This window comes from Trichomycterus rosablanca, chromosome 15 (genome assembly GCF_030014385.1).
Source record: "Trichomycterus rosablanca isolate fTriRos1 chromosome 15, fTriRos1.hap1, whole genome shotgun sequence".
In the NCBI taxonomy this organism is placed as follows: Eukaryota; Metazoa; Chordata; class Actinopteri; order Siluriformes; family Trichomycteridae; genus Trichomycterus; species Trichomycterus rosablanca.
Window position 1 is genome coordinate 30425858 of NC_086002.1, and position 17002 is coordinate 30442859.

At 42.3% G+C, this 17002-nt stretch overlaps 1 protein-coding gene, 2 non-coding genes and 1 pseudogene across 3 annotated transcripts; 1 reads left to right on the forward strand and 3 right to left on the reverse strand.

Moving 5' to 3' along the window:
- Positions 1-17002, reverse strand: part of LOC134328691 (NACHT, LRR and PYD domains-containing protein 3-like) — a 1194473-nt pseudogene that overhangs the window by 431452 nt on the left and 746019 nt on the right.
- LOC134329512 (sodium/potassium-transporting ATPase subunit alpha-1-like) lies at positions 1761-9950 on the reverse strand. Its single transcript, XM_063010798.1, has 22 exons — positions 9939-9950; positions 9728-9892; positions 9576-9635; positions 8401-8604; positions 8202-8315; positions 7967-8101; positions 7760-7877; positions 7415-7683; positions 6724-7032; positions 6246-6380; positions 5972-6164; positions 5719-5894; positions 5501-5637; positions 5266-5416; positions 5022-5190; positions 4787-4941; positions 4582-4705; positions 3975-4120; positions 3763-3893; positions 3564-3665; positions 1969-2060; positions 1761-1876 (listed from the first exon to the last, which is right to left on the reverse strand). Exons 1-22 carry the CDS (start codon positions 9948-9950, stop codon positions 1848-1850), a joined length of 3126 nt encoding a protein of 1041 aa, XP_062866868.1. The 3' UTR covers positions 1761-1847.
- Positions 13197-13269, forward strand: trnar-ucg (transfer RNA arginine (anticodon UCG)). The gene has a single exon. It is a non-coding gene; the product is annotated as a tRNA-Arg (tRNA).
- On the reverse strand, positions 14389-14461 carry trnar-ucg (transfer RNA arginine (anticodon UCG)). Its single transcript has one exon. It is a non-coding gene; the product is annotated as a tRNA-Arg (tRNA).

Here is a 17002-nt window from a genome sequence, read left to right on the forward strand (position 1 = left end):
TCAGTGCAGCATAAAATCATCATACAGTGCAACTAGATATACTAAACTTATACATTTGAAATGGCTAAGATTGTTCCTTGTGTGTGTATTTTGTCATAAATTAGTCGTTGCACTGAATGACATTTTTGTGCCCTTGTTGTGTGTCAACCACACTAAAATTATCAAATAAGCAAAATGCTGAGAAAAAAAATACATATTTACATACAGTAGGTGACACATTTGTGCACAATATTAAGTAAAAAAATTATACAATTTAACCATAATTTTTTTTTGGTACTTGGAACACCCTATTCGTCTTTCACCCATATATGAATATTGATAATAATAATAATATAATAATAATAATATAATTAAAGGCAAACTGCAACTTTGTTATTCAGGAAGTTTGTATCACCAAGTAGCACTTCGTATCATTTAGTAGCCTTGAAGTAGCTCTCGGCCTGGAAAATGTTGGTGACCCCTGGTGTAGACCATTGTTAAACATACACTATATTGCCGAAAGTATTCACTCACCCATCCAAATCATTGAATTCAGGTGTTCCGATCACTTCCATGGCCACAGGTGTATAAAACCGAGCAAAGAACGGGTCGCTCTCGGGAGCTCCGGCGTGGTACCGTGATAGGCGCCACCTATCGTGAAATTTCCTCGCTGCTAAATATCCCTCAGCCGACTGTCAGTGGTGGAAGCGATTGGGAACGAGGTGGTAGCCACGTAAAATGATGCTGAGGCGCGTGGTGCGCAGAGGTCGCCAACGTTCTGCAGAGTCGATCGCTACAGACCTCCAAACTTCATGTGGCTTTCAGATCGGCTCTAGAACAGTGTGTAGAGCTTCATGGAACGGGTTTCCAATGGCTGAGCAGCTGCGTCCCAGCCTTACATCACCGAGCGTCGGATGCGGTGGTGTAAAGCACGCCGCCACTGGACTCTAGAGCAGTGGAGACGTGTTCTCTGGAGTGACGGATCACGCTTCTCCGTCTGGGTTTGGCGGTTGCCGGGAGAACGGTACCCGTCTGACTGCATCGTGCCGAGTGTAAAGTGTGGTGGAGGGGGGATTATGGTGTGGGGTCGTTAGTGAGAGTGAGAGGAACTCTTAATGCTTCAGCATACCAAGAGATTTTGGACAATTTCATGCTCCCGACTTTGTGGGAACAGTTTGGGGATGGCCCCTTCCTGTTCCAACATGACCTCAACCCGATAGAACACCTTTGGGATGAATTAGAGCGGAGACTGTGAGCCAGGGCTTCTCAGTGTCTGACCTCACGAATGCGCTTCTGGAAGAATTCACATAAACACACTCCTAGACCTTGTGGAAAGCCTTCCCAGAAGAGTTGAAGCTGTTATAGCTGCAAAGGGTGGGTCGACATCGTATTAAACTCTATGAATTAAGAATGGGACGTCACTCAAGTTCATATGCAGACCATCCAGGCATGGCATACAGTATATTGGGATTTTAGAGACATGTGCTGACATCAAGGTTACATCTCCTCTGCTTGACTGGCCTGCCTGCAGTCCAGATCTGTCTCCTATCGTCTCTTATGTAGCCATCTCCATTGCTCTCTTGACTCCTGCCATGACCAGCGAGAGCAACAGACTACCACACTCCCCAATCTAGTGTGCATTTGCAAGCCGCTTCTTTTCACCCGGTAGGGGCGGAGTCTCAGCTCTACAGCAGGCCGATAGCACTGCTCTGCCACCTGACACCTAATATCATTTAATTCTACAGTATATAAAAGATACAACATAGACATGTTAGCTGAGTTGAATTATAATTTATTGCATCATAAATGTAGTATTTTAAACATTGCACACATATGACACGGCCACGTAGGTGTAGGTGTTGCACGGTTTAATAGTACGTCTCTTTTTCCAGCCAACCTAAAAACAAGACATAAAAAAAAATAATTCAGTTTTTAATCTTTCTAGTATGAGTACTTGTACTTTAAGTGGATGGGTGTGGCTGTTCTTACATCCTGGGTACTTTCGGAGGTAGTATTTTCTGACCTCGTCGTAGACGAAGATGAGGAGGGAGTACGGCACGGGGCACAACCACCACCACGGCCTGAAAGACAAGAACGTTTCTCAATGCTAGATTAGTCTTTCACCATCTACTGTTCATGATATTGTGAAAAGATTCAGGTAAGATGAGGGCCTTGCTCAAGGGCCCAATATTGGCAACCTGGCAGCAGTGGGGCTCGAACCAGCACACTTTAGATTGCTATTCCTACTATACCTTAACCACTACAGTTCAATGGAGCGTTTCTCAGTGCTAGATTAGTCTATCACCATCTACTGTTCATGATATTGTGAAAAGATTCAGGTAATATGAGGCGATCTCAGTCAGGTCCTTAACGACAGTGTCATTTTATTTTGGCTATTGTTCAAACTGTTTAGAATTGTGACCAGGAACGTAAATGGTTATGTCCAAAAGTATTCGGACACATGAGCATGAGCTGGTTGGACTTCCCCAAGTCTTACAGCACTGTGACAGTATACTGTCCAAGCAAATGAGGGTTAAGGGCCTTGCTCAAGGGCCCAACAGTAGTGGCTACCTGTCAGATTTGGGGCTCAAACCAGCGACCTTTAGATTACTAGTCCAGTACCTTAACCTCTATAGTTCAATAGAGCGTTTCTCAATGCAAGATTTAGATTTCACCATCTACTGTTCATAATATTGTGAAAAGATTCAAGTAATATGAGGAGATCTCAGTCAAGCACTGTTGACCTCTTAGAGGGTCTCAGTTGTTCAAACTGTTTAGAATTGTGATCAGGTACGTCAATGGTTATGTCCAAAAGTATGTGGACACACGAGCATGAGCTGGTTGGTCTTCTTCAAGTCCCTTACAGTACTGTGACAGTATACTGTCCAAGCAAATGAGGGTTAAGAGCCTTGCTCAAGGGCCCAATAGTGGTGGCAACCTGTCACATTTGGGGCTTGAACCAGCGACCTTTAGATTACTATTCCTACTATACCTTAACCACTACAGTTCAATAGAGTGTTTTTCAATGCAAGATTTAGATTTCACCATCTACTGTTCATAATATTGTGAAAAGATTCAGGTAATATGAGGAGATCTCAGTCAAGTACCCTCAGGCTACGTAAATGGTTACATCCAAAAGTATTCGGACACACGAGCATGAGCTGGTTGGACTTCCCCAAGTCCCAAGTCGTACAGCAGTGTGACAGTATACTGTCCAAGCAAATGAGGGTTAAGGGCCTTGCTCAAGGGCCCAACAATAGTGGCAACCTGTCAGATTTGGGGCTCAAACCAGCGACCTTTAGATTACTAGTCCAGTACCTTAACCTCTACAGTTCAAGAAGAACATTTCTCCATCTACTGTTCATAATATTGTGAAAAGATTCAAGTAATATGAGGAGATCTCAGTCAGGCTCTGTTGGAAAGCGCTTCAGGAAACCGTTGTGTCATTGTCCAAGCCAATTTACAATTGTGACCAAGTGGCCAAGCCAGAAGTATTCGGACATTCGACCATAAGCTTGCTAGACATCTGAGAAGGCCCCCCACACGACTTGTGCCCATTCTGTCAAAAATCGAGGAGTACTTACTTCAGTGGGTACATTCTAACAGCAACATCCATGCCCGGGCAGTATGAGAAAAAGGCAGCCAGCGCCGTTTCTTCCAGAAGACCAAAGTTGAGAACTTTGTTTCTAAAGGAAATAAAAATAAACGTATTTTTTTATTTTAACCTACGAGGGAACTCGTATCGCTTTGTATGGTTCTGTTTTTGAAGTACGATGGACGTACTTCATTCCTTGCTGGATGAGCGAGTTGGTCCTGGTCTTGCAGATGATCAGGTCGGTCCACTGCACGATCACGATGCTGACGAAGAAGGCGGTGTGGCAGGTGTACTCCAAGATCTTCCTGCGCTCGTAGGTCTGCCGGGACGTACACAATCGTGACGCGTGAGCAAACGGACGTTTTACGGATCAAGACCCGTGTTTCGTGTGGTTACGTACCCACTGCTGGCCGTAGCTGTCCTCCATGTCGTTGTTTTGGGGGTCGTCCCAGTTGACGCGCAGCCCGAGCAGAAACAGGGGCAGGAATCCGTTCTCGGCCAGGATCACGAAGTAGGTGAAGAACCCGCCGACGGCTTGCATCATCCCTGCGTAGACAATTATATGGCTTTCATTGGGCGCCAATTCATAATGGGGCCACCGTTTGGGATTCGAACCATGGATCTGAGCAGAAGTGGGCTGGTAAATGGTATTTACATCTATGGTGTTTGGTTAAGGGCCTTGCCCCAGTGGTGGGGCTTGAACTAACATGTTGGTCCCCCATATGGTTGTGGGTATATTGACCCATCAAGGCATGCACTCCACTAGACCCTTGAAGGTGTGCTGTCGCATCTGGCACCAAGAATCTACAAGGTGCAAGGTGGGGCCTCCATGGATGGGACTTGTTCGTCCAGCACATCCTACAGATGCTCGATTGGATTGAGATCTGGGGAATTTTCGAGGCCAAGTCGAAAGGGTGGATATGGTCTGCAACGATGCTTAGGTAGGTGGTACCCAAGGTCACCCAGCAGAACACCTAACTCTAAACGAATTCATAAAGTTACCTTACCGATTTGACCGTAAGCCATACTGATCAGCCTCTCGTTGACCAGCTTGTCTTTTTGTGCGTCTCGCGGATGCCTCTTCATGATATCGCTCTCAGGACCCTCGTACGCCAAAGAAATAGCAGGTACCTGCGCGAACAATACGTAGCTAAGTCACTCCTGCGTCGTATTGTACGGTATTTCAAACGAAAGAGACGTTCTTGGCCTTACCATGTCAGTTCCAAGATCGATGCACAGGATAGTCACGGTGCCCAGAGCGAGGGGGATGCCTGCGATCACGAAGAAGAGGAAGGGCGACATCTCGGGGATTTTACTGGTCAACGTGTACGCAATGGATTTCTTCAAGTTGTCGAAGATCAGACGTCCTGGGAATAAGGGAATTACATTTTAGAGACATACGATGCATCAACGAACGTACGATTGGTTTCAGTTCTGGTATTCCCACCTTCTTCCACTCCGGTCACGATAGATGCGAAGTTGTCGTCCAGGAGGATCATGTCGGCAGCCTGTTTGGAGACGTCGGACCCTGCGATACCCATGGCTACACCGATGTCTGCCTTTTTCAGGGCGGGAGAGTCGTTCACGCCGTCGCCCGTCACGGCCACGATGGCTCCCTGTTCGTGCGATAGGGATTAGTAAGCGATCGTAAGTGCTACCTTTCTTCGATCGATCGTCGAGTGTTACCTTACCTGACGCTGGCAACCTTCGACGATGATGAGCTTTTGCTGTGGGGACGTCCTCGCGAACACGATCTCGTTGTGGTATCTCAAGACTTCATCCAGCTTCTGGGAGCTCATGGTTTTCAGTTCCCCTCCGTGCACCACGCAGGCCTTCGCATCTCTGAAGCGATAGCGTTCATTTACCTTTCCTGGCGTTGGGTTTACGGACGTTTTTGATCTATTATTATATATAACTCATGCTTGCCTGGGGTTGACCTGCTCCAGCGGGATGTTCAGACGGTCAGCGATGTCTTCTACGGTCTCGCTGCTTTCTGAGATGATCCCCACACCTCTAGCAATAGCCTTGGCAGTGATCGGATGATCGCCAGTAACCATGATAACCTAACAATGCAGAGAATTGGTATTGGTATTACCGTGGCGAGAAATCAAAGATCGCTTTAGATTTAGGGTATGGTATTATACCTTAATTCCAGCGCTTCTACACTTGGCAACTGCATCTGGAACGGCGGCACGAGGAGGATCGATCATAGACATGAGCCCGACAAAGCACAGGTTCTCGGTGGGAAAGTTCGGATCCTCGACATCGAACGCAAAGCCTTCGGGAAACTGGTCGTCCGGAAGATTGAACTGGCAGAAACCTGTGGAAAATGGTCTGTTTAGAAAGCCTTGCATCTAGCAAATTTGCTTTTCAGATTAGCAAAGAAACGTAGCCTACCTAGGACTCTCTCTCCAAGACCGCCTAGCTTCAAATACACCTTATGAAAAGCGTCCTTCATCTCGTCGTCCAGCGGTTGCTCCTTTCCTTGAATCATAATGGTCGAGCATCTGTCCAGGATTCTTTCCGGGGCTCCCTTCATCACCAGCAAGTTCTTGGTCTCTCCTGAGTTGGGGTTCTTGTGGACCGAGAGCTAATCGATGACAGGACGGACGTTATTGTGCATCTAATCATATCGCACCTTGGAAAGAACGATGAAGGAATAAAAATCTACCTGATATTTATTGGTGGAGTTGAACGGGATCTCGGCGATCTTGGTGTATTTGTCTCGCATATCCTTGACCGAGCCGCAGCACAGCTCGATGCACTTTAACAGAGCGGATTCCGAAGCGTCGCCAGTCGTGTCCCTCTGCGAAAGATGCACGACGTCTTAAACATTCATACAAATCGCAATTTTTACTATTAAAGCAATTAAACCTAGTTTAGATCAGACTCTGGCTTCTGGGTGACTTGCTCGTGAGTCGAATCTGAGCTCTGCCGGTAGCAGGCCGGACGCCCGTACGGACAAGGAGTGGCTCGTCCAAGGGTGGGAGTGCCAGAGGAGATCCCTCATGAGCGTAGCTGTTACGCCACCTGCTGGTCTCCACTGGCTGATCTGTACAGAGGTGGCCCCTGTACAGAGGGACTCTCTATATAAACCCGCCTCATGAGGGGGAAACGAGCAGTCTAGGGGACTGTTTGCGACTACATACCTTAAGAACAGGGACGTTGGCTTGGTCGGCGAGGAAGACGGCTCGGTTGCACAGCCCGGCGACACGGGCGAGGGTGGACCAAGTGACGGAGCTTTTGTCGAACGAGGTGCCGGTCTGGTTCTCAGAGGTGTCGGCGTCGTGGATCTCGTTGTCGAACCACATGTGAGCCACGGTCATACGGTTCTGGGTCAGGGTTCCGGTCTTGTCCGAGCAGATGGTGGAGGTTGAGCCGAGGGTCTCTACGGCTTCCAGGTTCTTCACCAGGCAGTTCTTCTTGGCCATACGCTTGGCGGTTAGAGTTAGACACACCTAAAATAAAAAGAGTAGAAATTTGATAGTGAGCTGTATGTCGCCCCCAATATTTAGAAATGTTCTGCGTAGTGTAGCTTTGCGTAGTGTTGTAGTGTTAGGAACTGTTAGTGTTCCCAACAGTGGCCACCACTTGAAGAGTTGGTTCCCTCCCAATGTTTATAGAGTAACATATCGTGTGAGGGGGGGTTCCAATCCCAAGCTGAGCTCACAAATACAGAAGACTCATGACGTTATATGAACCTAGCCATCGTGGGCAGGGGGAACACAATCACTTCCCCCCAAGGTGCCAAATCAAATATGCAGAGGAACGATCTACTAAGGCGCCCCCTAGATTGACCAGCCCAAAGCAAGTCATTGATTTTCAAATAACTCGACTTACAGTGACTGTGGCGAGTAAACCTTCGGGCACGTTGGCGACGATAAGCCCGATGAGAAAGATGACGGCTTCCAACCAGCCGTATCCGAGAACCATGGACAGGATGGAGAACGTCCCGCTCAGGAAGAACGCCACGCCGGTGATGATGTGGATGAAGTGCTCGATCTCGATGGCGATGGGCGTCTGTCCGACCTCGAGGCTGGAAGCCAGGGTAGCGATCCGACCCATCACCGTGCGGTCGCCCGTGTTGATCACGATACCCATTGCGGAACCTTTGAAGAAAAGAATCGTCAAAGAATCTAGCTATTTCATGCTAATATATACGAATAAACCAAAGAAATCGCTTACCTTCGACGCAGTTCGTAGAAAGGAACGCGATGTTCTTTGTCTCGAGAGGGTTCTCATTGGTGAACTGGGCCGTACGGCTTTGTGGTTCGGATTCTCCAGTGAGGGAGGAGTTGTCGACCTGTAACGTGGGGGAAAAAATCAGTCCGTAATTCGTTATTTTCGGAAAACGGGTGGTAAGTCGGCTAGTTAGCCGTGCGCTCATCGTACCTTGCATCCTTGCGCCGAAACAACACGGAGATCAGCAGGGATTCTGTCGCCGCCTTTGATTTCTAAGAGGTCGCCAACGACTACATCTTCGGCATTGATGCTTTTCTTCTCACCGTCGCGAATAACCAATGCTTGCTATATAATATATAATAAAAGTACGTATATATCGTATAATCAAAGACATTCTTGTGTTTTTTTTATGTATATAAAATGGTTGTATATAATGGTGACGTACCTGTGGAACAAGTTTCTTGAAGGACTCCATGATCTTTGAGCTTTTAGCTTCTTGATAGTACGAGAAGCATCCGGTAACCATCACCACGGCAGCAAGAACGATCCCCAGGTACAGCTAATTACATAAAGAAAATACATACTTACATACACACTAGTCCCGTATTCTGTTAGAACTACCGAGGATCAAGATCGCTCCTTACGTTATCCTTAACAGGCTCGCTCTCGGTCGTGACCTGTATGGTGTACGCCAGGAAACAGAGGAAGGCGCCAATCCACAGCAGCGTACAGAATCCACCGAAGAGCTGTTTGCAGAACTTGACCCATTCTGGGGTGGTCGGCGGCGGGGTCAGGGCGTTCGGCCCGTCGCGTTCGAAGATCTCTTTGGCGCGGTACGTAGACAGACCCTTGGAATTCAAATCGACAGACAGTTTTGTGTTATTTCTTAAACTTACGGGTTCGAATCTTAGATTTGCAGCCGGTCGGCTGGGCGCCCACGATTGGCAGCTAGTCTGCTGGGTGGGAAAAGACCGCATTAAAAAGTAAGGTGTGTAAGGACGCTGGTTGGTATCCCAAGGCGCCTGTGCAGGAGGGGAGGAATGCGGAGATCAGCGAGTGACTCTCCATGCGCAAGACTGACCTCCCGCTCAAATCCACCGAAGTACAGGTGTCAAAGGGAGCTTATAGGTTCCTCGAGCTTATGGGTTCGAATCTCAGCTCCTATACAGTTGGTTCGTCAGACAAGTTGGCAATGCCGGAGGAGATCAGCAAGTGACTCTCCATGCGCAAGACTGACCTCATGCTCAAATCCACCGAAGTACAGGTGTCGGAGGGAGCGAGGGTCAAGCAAATATACCCCCTAGGAGTCAATCAGGGTCCCCAGCAGTGAAATACCCAAGAGATACGAGAACTGACATCTTGAGCTTATGGGTTCGAATCTCAGCTTCTATACAGATGACGATTGATTCGTCTGAAAGGTGAGAATGCTGGAGGGGATCGGCGAGTGACCCTCCATGTGCAAGACTGACCTCACGCTCAAATCCACCGAAGTACAGGTGTCAAAGGGAGCAAGTGTCAAGCAAATATACCCCCTAGGAGGCAATCAGGGTCCCCAGCAGTGAAATACCCAAGAGATACGAGAACTGACATCTTGAACTTATGGGTTCGAATCTCAGCTCCTATACAGACGACAATTGGTTCGTCCGAAAGGTGGGAATGCCGGAGTAGATCGGTGGACGACTCCCCATATGCGATACGGATCTCTGTATGAATTCGCATGGTGGAAGAGGTTGATTGGTCGAATTGGACGACTGGATTTGGGCAGAATGTCATATGTGGTCAGATATGGAGGATGCATTAATGGCAAATGTTCCCTCACCTTGTTAAGATCAGTGCCGTATTTACGTTGAAGCTCTTCCAAGCTTAGCTTATGATCATCCTAAAACGAAGAAGAGTTTAAAATTATACGAATATTTTTCATTTTTAATAAAAATTTAATAAAAATAATTAAAATAGGTTTTTTATTCTGACCAGATCGACTTCTTTCTTCAGTTCGTCCAGGTCTTTTTTATCCCTCTTCCCTTTCCTCTTGCCGTCATCGCTCTCGGACGCCGACGCCAGTCTGTATCTATCATTTCCAACCTGCGTAAACACCGAACAGCCAAAAACACAGTAAAATAAAACATCACCTACAAACTAACACTCAAGAAAACACAAAAATCGCTCGAAACCGTCCACTCACAGAAATCCCCATTTTTTCCCCCTTAAAAAAATCGGATGGTATCCCTCCTTCGGTCCTCTGGGTAACGTCTCCAGAGACACAGTCTCTGTGTGCCTCAGGATCTGGTCCGGGCGTCTTTTATACTCTCGGCGTCTCACCTGGCCCGGGAGGAGGAGGTCGGCGTGCGACCGTGACTCTCAGGTAGGTCACTCGAAGCCCTCAATGACAACCAATCAGAGGCCGTTCCTGACATTTAGGAAGTGTGGGGGGGGGGGGGTTGGGGGGGTTGTTTGTGGATACATTCGGGGACTATTTTAGATACAAGGTGTTCATACAGGTACGTTTGGTGTTCAATGACAGTCAGGATCTACTCTGTTCTTACATTTAATACATTCTTCCCAACACAAATTATATAATTATGTAACAATGTGAATAAAAAGTTGTTTTCTTCAATAAATAAATACATTTTACAATTTTTTTTGTATTTAGCACTAAAAGTTTTATAAAACTGTTGATTATCTGATATTTTTAATAGGAAATTTTTTTTATTAATTATTTGCTGGTACTCTTACATTTTCAGCCTTTACTGCATGTAAATACAATTAAATAAAGTTAAAAATGAAAGAATAATAAAATATTTATAATAAGAATGATTCATTATTTATTTTTATATAATATACAGTATAATTAAATACATACACATTAAATAAATACATTTTATAATTAGTACTTCAAGTAAATGCAAAAAAGAAGCGTGTTCGCTGGTACTCTTGAATTTTTAGTATTTGGCTCATCTAAAAATCAGGTTCGTATTTGTTAAATATTTGTTAAATTGACCGTGATTATATAAATTAATAAACATTTTTTAAAATAAAATTGTTGGAAATTATATATTTAATGAAAAACAATCAGTATTCAATTCAAGAAAATGCTAAACAGTTAATACAATGAAATAAATAAATAAATAAATAAATTTAAATCAAAGATTAAATTTTTTAAAATATATATAAAAAACAATTATATAATATTTTTAATAAAAACATTTATATTAATTATTCACTGGTGCTCTTAGATTTTTAGCCATCACTGTATGTAAATACAATAAAATAAAGTTAAAAATTAAAGCATAATAAAATATTTCTAATAAGAATGAGAAATACATGCACATTAAATAAAATAAAAATAATTAAATAAACATATTTTAATTATATATATTATATATTTTGTAATATATATATATTTTTTATTATATATTTAAAAAAAATGCAAAACAGAAGCGTGTTTGCTGGGACTCAATTAAATAAAGTAAAAAATTAAAGTATAAACAATATTTTTAATAAAAATTGTTAATTATTTATTATTATTAAATATATAATTAAATACATACACTTAAAAAATGAATAATTAAATAATAAAATAAAAATTATAAAAAACAAATATTTGAATTATATATTTTTCTATATATTTTTAATATATTTAATATATTTTATAATTATATATTTTTGAAAAAATGCAAAACAAAAGCGTGTTCGCTGCTACTCTTAGACTTTTAGCCTCACTGTATGTAAATACACTTAAATAAAGTAAATAATTAAAGAATAATACAATAATTATCATAAGAATGATTAATTATTTATTATTATAAGAGGTATAAATATTATTATGTTTGATTTGTGAACCACCCTTCATAGTGTACTTTAGCTAGATTGCTAGAATGAGTAAAAAATGACCATATTTTACAGCATATTAAAATAAACACGACCGACAAACCTGCGTTTTAATAGATTAACATTAAGTAACTGTTGATAAGCTACATTTGAGTAACCTAGACGGTTTACTGTAAACTGTTAACCGATCCTCTCAGAGCCCCCATGTACTAAACGGTGTCATCTCTGTGAGGACAGTGTGGATTTTGCGATGGGTGTTTACACCGTACACACTCGAGATGCGGCGACGTGTTTGTGGTCAAATTCACAAAGTACTTTATTTTGTCATTGAGGAGCTCAGATGACCTCGCTTGTAAAAAAATGAAGGTTGAAGTGACTCCTCCTCTACAGGTGAGTCCTCCTCTACAGGTGAGTCCTCCTCCTCAGGTACGGCCCCGGGGGGTCTCTTTCTTTCTAAAAGTGTGTCAAACCTGAGAGCTGAGCGTAGATTCAACGTAATATCGGAGTTAACAGGTTCGGCATTGTGACATCATAATACGTGGTAAGTCATTTCTGACTTTGTTTCTCAGACCCCCTGGACACGGGTTATGATTTTATTCTTACTATTATTTCAGCCAGTATGACAAAAGACGTCTAATAGCACTCGCAGATGGTAGGAGCTTCAGCACCTGGGTCTACTTCAGCATCAAGGACTGAATTGTATTATGTATAGTACATAAGTGTCCATTTGTTAAACCCCCCACTTCAGGCCTGGTCCCCCCGGTTGGAAATACCTGCCTTAAAATGCACTCGTATCATATTATATACATTTTAACAGGCACTTTTATCCAACGTGACTTACGGTCTTAGCAATTGAGAATTAAGGACCTTGCTCAAAAGCCCAACTGTGACAACCTGACAGTGGTTGGGTTTGAACCAGCGACCTTTGGCTTACTTGTCCAGTACCTTAACAACTCAGGATTAAAAAAAAAAAAAGATTAATTATTTATTATTGTAAGATATATTAAATACATGCACATTAAATAAAAATCAATCATAAAATAATAATAAAAAAAAAAAATTATATTTAATATATTTAATATATTTTTAATTATATATTTAAAAAAAAAAAAAGCAAAACAAAGCATGTTCGCTGGGACCCTTAGGACTCTAAATACAATTAAAATTAAAGCATAATACAATATTTCTAATAAGAATGATTAATTGAATAAAAGATATATTATTAAATACATACAAATTAAATTAAAAAGCATTAAATAATAAAATAAAAACAATAAAATACAAATATTTGAATTACATATTTTTTTATATTTGGCTTACTAGTCCAGTATCTTAACGACTAGTCTACGACTGCCCTACATATGACCTAGATCACGACTTATTGGGCGACCACAGAACCACCTGGTTGGATGGGGGTTACAAAATAGCATTTGAGAACATAAACAGGGCCCAGGACCCGGGCTGCTCCATCTGGGAATCAAACCCAGGACCTTCTTGCTCTAAGGAGACAGTGCTACCCACCGAGACATTCAATCGTCATTCCTTGTCTTGTTCTAAGCCCAGTAACAGACCCTCCAACCTTTGATCCTAAGCTTCTCTTCTCCACGAGACTGGCCTTGTGGCCTAATGGATAAGACGTCCGACTTCGGATCGGAAGATTGCAGGTTCGAGTCCTGCCAGGGTCGTGGCTGAACAGAACACTTTATTTAGAGTAAAACTAAGAAGAATAGAGTATTATAGAATAGAATGTTATATAGGTAGATAATAAAGGGTAAAGGACCTGCTGAGACCTTGCTCAAGGGCCCAACAGTGGCAACCTGACAGTGGTTGGGTTTGAACCAGCAACCCTTGACTTACTAGTCCAGTACCTTAACCATGGAGGTATTTCACTTGCTTGCTATGCCAACAAGTTCGATGGCAACATGTTTATTACTCAGGTTTAGCTGCTATATTTTATTTTGAATTACTGTTTGCACTAAATATTTACGGATACGTTTATTTGAAAAAGTTATTTAAGCTACTACTGTTTTTCTCATTGTCAGCAGCTACATTTTGGGTGTGTTCGAAAACCTAAGGAGCTGCCTCGCTGTCTTACTGTCTACATAAGCGGCTGCCTCAGTAGAGAGGATTCTAATAAGTCATCAACTCATAAATCAGGTTATTCGAACGCGTTACATAACGATTCCATCGGGTTTAGCATTTAGCATCTTGCCATTAAAACCAATGAACTGAGGTAGCACAGCGCTAACGCTAACGTCAATATAACATCTCCCTTCATGTACCGATAACCGTTACATTTCCTGACAAGCTCGAACTAAAAATCAGTAATATTTTATTTACGTTTGATAATAATAACTCCATTCGTTTCTCCGCCCCGTCAAGCCATGTTTATTTTTCTGTAAGAAAAGCGCACCCGACCCGCAATGAATGCTGGGATTGCCTTGGTCACCAAGGCAGCGTCGGATGCTCACTCGTTGAGTGAAAATAACACTGAAATATTAAGATGCCTGTTTATTATTTTATTGACAAATAAATAGCAGTTCAGTACATTTATATCTGTGTTAATTATATTTTGTTTTGCAAACTTAGTAATGTTTAAGTCGATCCTGATGCCTTTCCCACATGATAAAGTACACGGTTTATGAATTCAACAATGGTATCGGATCGGTATCGGGTATCGGCCGATATGCAAAGTATATGTATCGGATCGGTATCGGAACTGAAAAAGTTGGATCGGTGCATCCCTAGTATATATAACAAATAAAGGTGTTCTATAGCCTGAAAAACTATGACGTGATCAGCTTCGACCCTGGCAGGACTCGAACCTGCAATCTTCCGATCCGAAGTCGGATGCCTTATCCATTAGGCCACAAGGCCTCTGTCTGTGGTGTTCTTACTGAGCGTGTGTGGCTATTATCCAGTCTCATGGCTTTTAAAGACTGCAGAAGAAAAGCTGGGGATCAGAACTTAGAGGGTCTGTAACAGGGTGTCGAACAATCAAATAGCTCGGTGGGTAGCACTGTTGCTGCACAGCAAGAAGGTCTTGGGTTTGTTTCCCAGCTGTGGCAGCCCAGGTCCATGTGGGTTTGCTCCCTTAGTCCAAAGATGTGCAGTCAGGTTCATTGGAGATACTACAAAAATTCCTTTAGGTATGAGTGAGTGTGTGTTTGACCTGTGTTGGATGGGTGACCTTTGTGTGTGTGTATGTGTGCGTGTGTGTAAATAAGAAAGACCCTTAATAAAACTCCCACCACACATAACTACACCTGCATTTTTTATCTAACTGTATGTTTATTTATTGATATTTATTTACTTTAATTTGTTATATATCTATAAATATACAGTACATACTTATACATACTTATACATACATATTTTTATAATTACTTTTTATTATTTATTTACTTTATATATTAGTAAATATTGTAAATAGTTTATTATTGTATAGTTTATTTGCATTGTATTATTTTATCAGCTCCACTTACCATATAGAAACACTTTGTAGTTCTACAATTACTGACTGTAGTCCATCAGTTTCTCTACATACTTTTTTAACCTGCTTTCACCCTCTTCTTCAATGGTCAGGACCCCCACAGGACCACCACAGAGCAGGTATTATTTGGGTGGTGGATGATTCTCAACACTGCACTGACACTGACATGGTGGTGGTGTGTTAGTGTGTGTTGTGCTGGTATGAGTGGATCACACCGTGTCCACTCACTGTCCACTCTATTAGACACTCGTACCTAGTTGGTCCACCTTGTAGATGTAAAGTCAGAGACGATCGCTCATCTATTGCTGCTGTTTGAGTCGGTCATCTTCTAGACCTTCATCAGTGGTTACAGGATGCTGCCCACGGGGCGCTGTTGGCTGGATAGTTTTGGTTGGTGGACTATTCTCAGTCCAGCAGTGACAGTGAGGTGTTTAAAAACTCCAGCAGCGCTGCTGTGTCTGATCCACTCATACCAGCACAACACACACTAACACACCACCACCGTGTCAGTGTCACTGCAGTGCTGAGAATGATCCACCGCCTAAATAATACCTGCTCTGTGGTGGTCCTGTGGGGGTCCCGACCATTGAAGAACAGCATGAAAGAAGGTTAACAAAGCATGCAGAGAAAAAGATGGACTACAGTCAGTAATTGTAGAACTACAAAGTGCTTCTATATGGTAAGTGGAGCTGATAAAATGGACAGTGAGTGTAGAACAAGGAGGTGGTTTCAATGTTACGGCTGATTGGTGTATATATACGTATATACTTAGTATATACTCAGTTCTTTAGTCTTAAAACCTTTAACGTGTACAGCTATCATCCAGCCACGACCCTGGCAGGACTCGAACCTGCAATCTTCCGATCCGAAGTCGGACACCTTTCTTATTGAGCATGTGTGGCTATTATCCAGTCTCACGGAGAAGAAAAGCTCAGATCAAAGGTTGGAGGGTCTGTTGCTGGGTGTGGAAAAAGACTAGGAAAGATGATCAAAAGGCTCAGTGGGTAGCACTGTCTCCTCAGCCCAAGAAGGTTCTGGGTTTGAATCCCGGATGGAGCAGCCTGAGTCCTATGTGGGTGTCCTCCCTCAGTCCAAAGATGTGCAGTCAGGTTCATTGGAGATACAGTAATAAAAAATTCCTTTAGGTGTGTGTGCACCCCGGCTACCTATCCGGGGTGTTTCTTGCTTTTTGCCCGGTGAATCGGACCCACCGTGACCCTTTTAAATATTATAAATAGTTTATTAATGTATAGTTTTTGTAGTCATATTTTATTACATATTTATTTGCAATATTTTTATATTTATTTTTTATTTATTTATTTATTTTATATATTAGTAAATATTATAATAGGTTATTAATGTATAGTTTTTGTACAGTCATATTTTATTACATATTTATTTGCAATATTTGTATATATTTTTTTTTTTTATTCTTACATTTTTATATTAGTAAATATTGTAAATAGTTTATTAAGCTATAGCTTTTGTACAGTCATATTTTATTAAATTTTTATTTGAAATATTTTTAGTTATTTTTTTTTTTTTAATTTATTTATTTTATATATAATGTATAGTTTTGTACAGTCATATTTTATTACATATTTATTTGCAATATTGTTCTATTTATTTTTTCATTTATTTGTTTTATATATTAGTAAATATTGTAAACAGTTTATTAATGTATTACATATAAATGATATTATTTATGGGTTCGAATCTTAGTTCGAATATCAGCTCTGCTACCGGTCGGCTGGGCGCCCCCTAGAGAGCACGACTAGCCACTAAAGTCTGCTGTATGGGAAACGACCGGACTTAAAAAAGTGGGCGGGGTCTTCATCGCCGTGTAAGGACCCTGGTTAGTAGCCCGAGGCGCCTTTACAGAAATAAGGAATGTGAAGATCAGAGTGTGACTCTCCATGCGCAGG

What these genes read in the sequence shown, in the direction of transcription:
- LOC134329512 (XM_063010798.1), bottom strand. An exon ending in ACAGCTACGGCCAGCAGTGG is followed by an intron (nt 3,894 to 3,974) that starts GTACGTAACCAC and finishes ACGTCCCGGCAG; the next exon opens with ACCTACGAGCGCAGGAAGAT. An exon ending in CCTCCGAAAGTACCCAGGAT is followed by an intron (nt 1,877 to 1,968) that starts GTAAGAACAGCC and finishes TCTTGTTTTTAG; the next exon opens with GTTGGCTGGAAAAAGAGACG.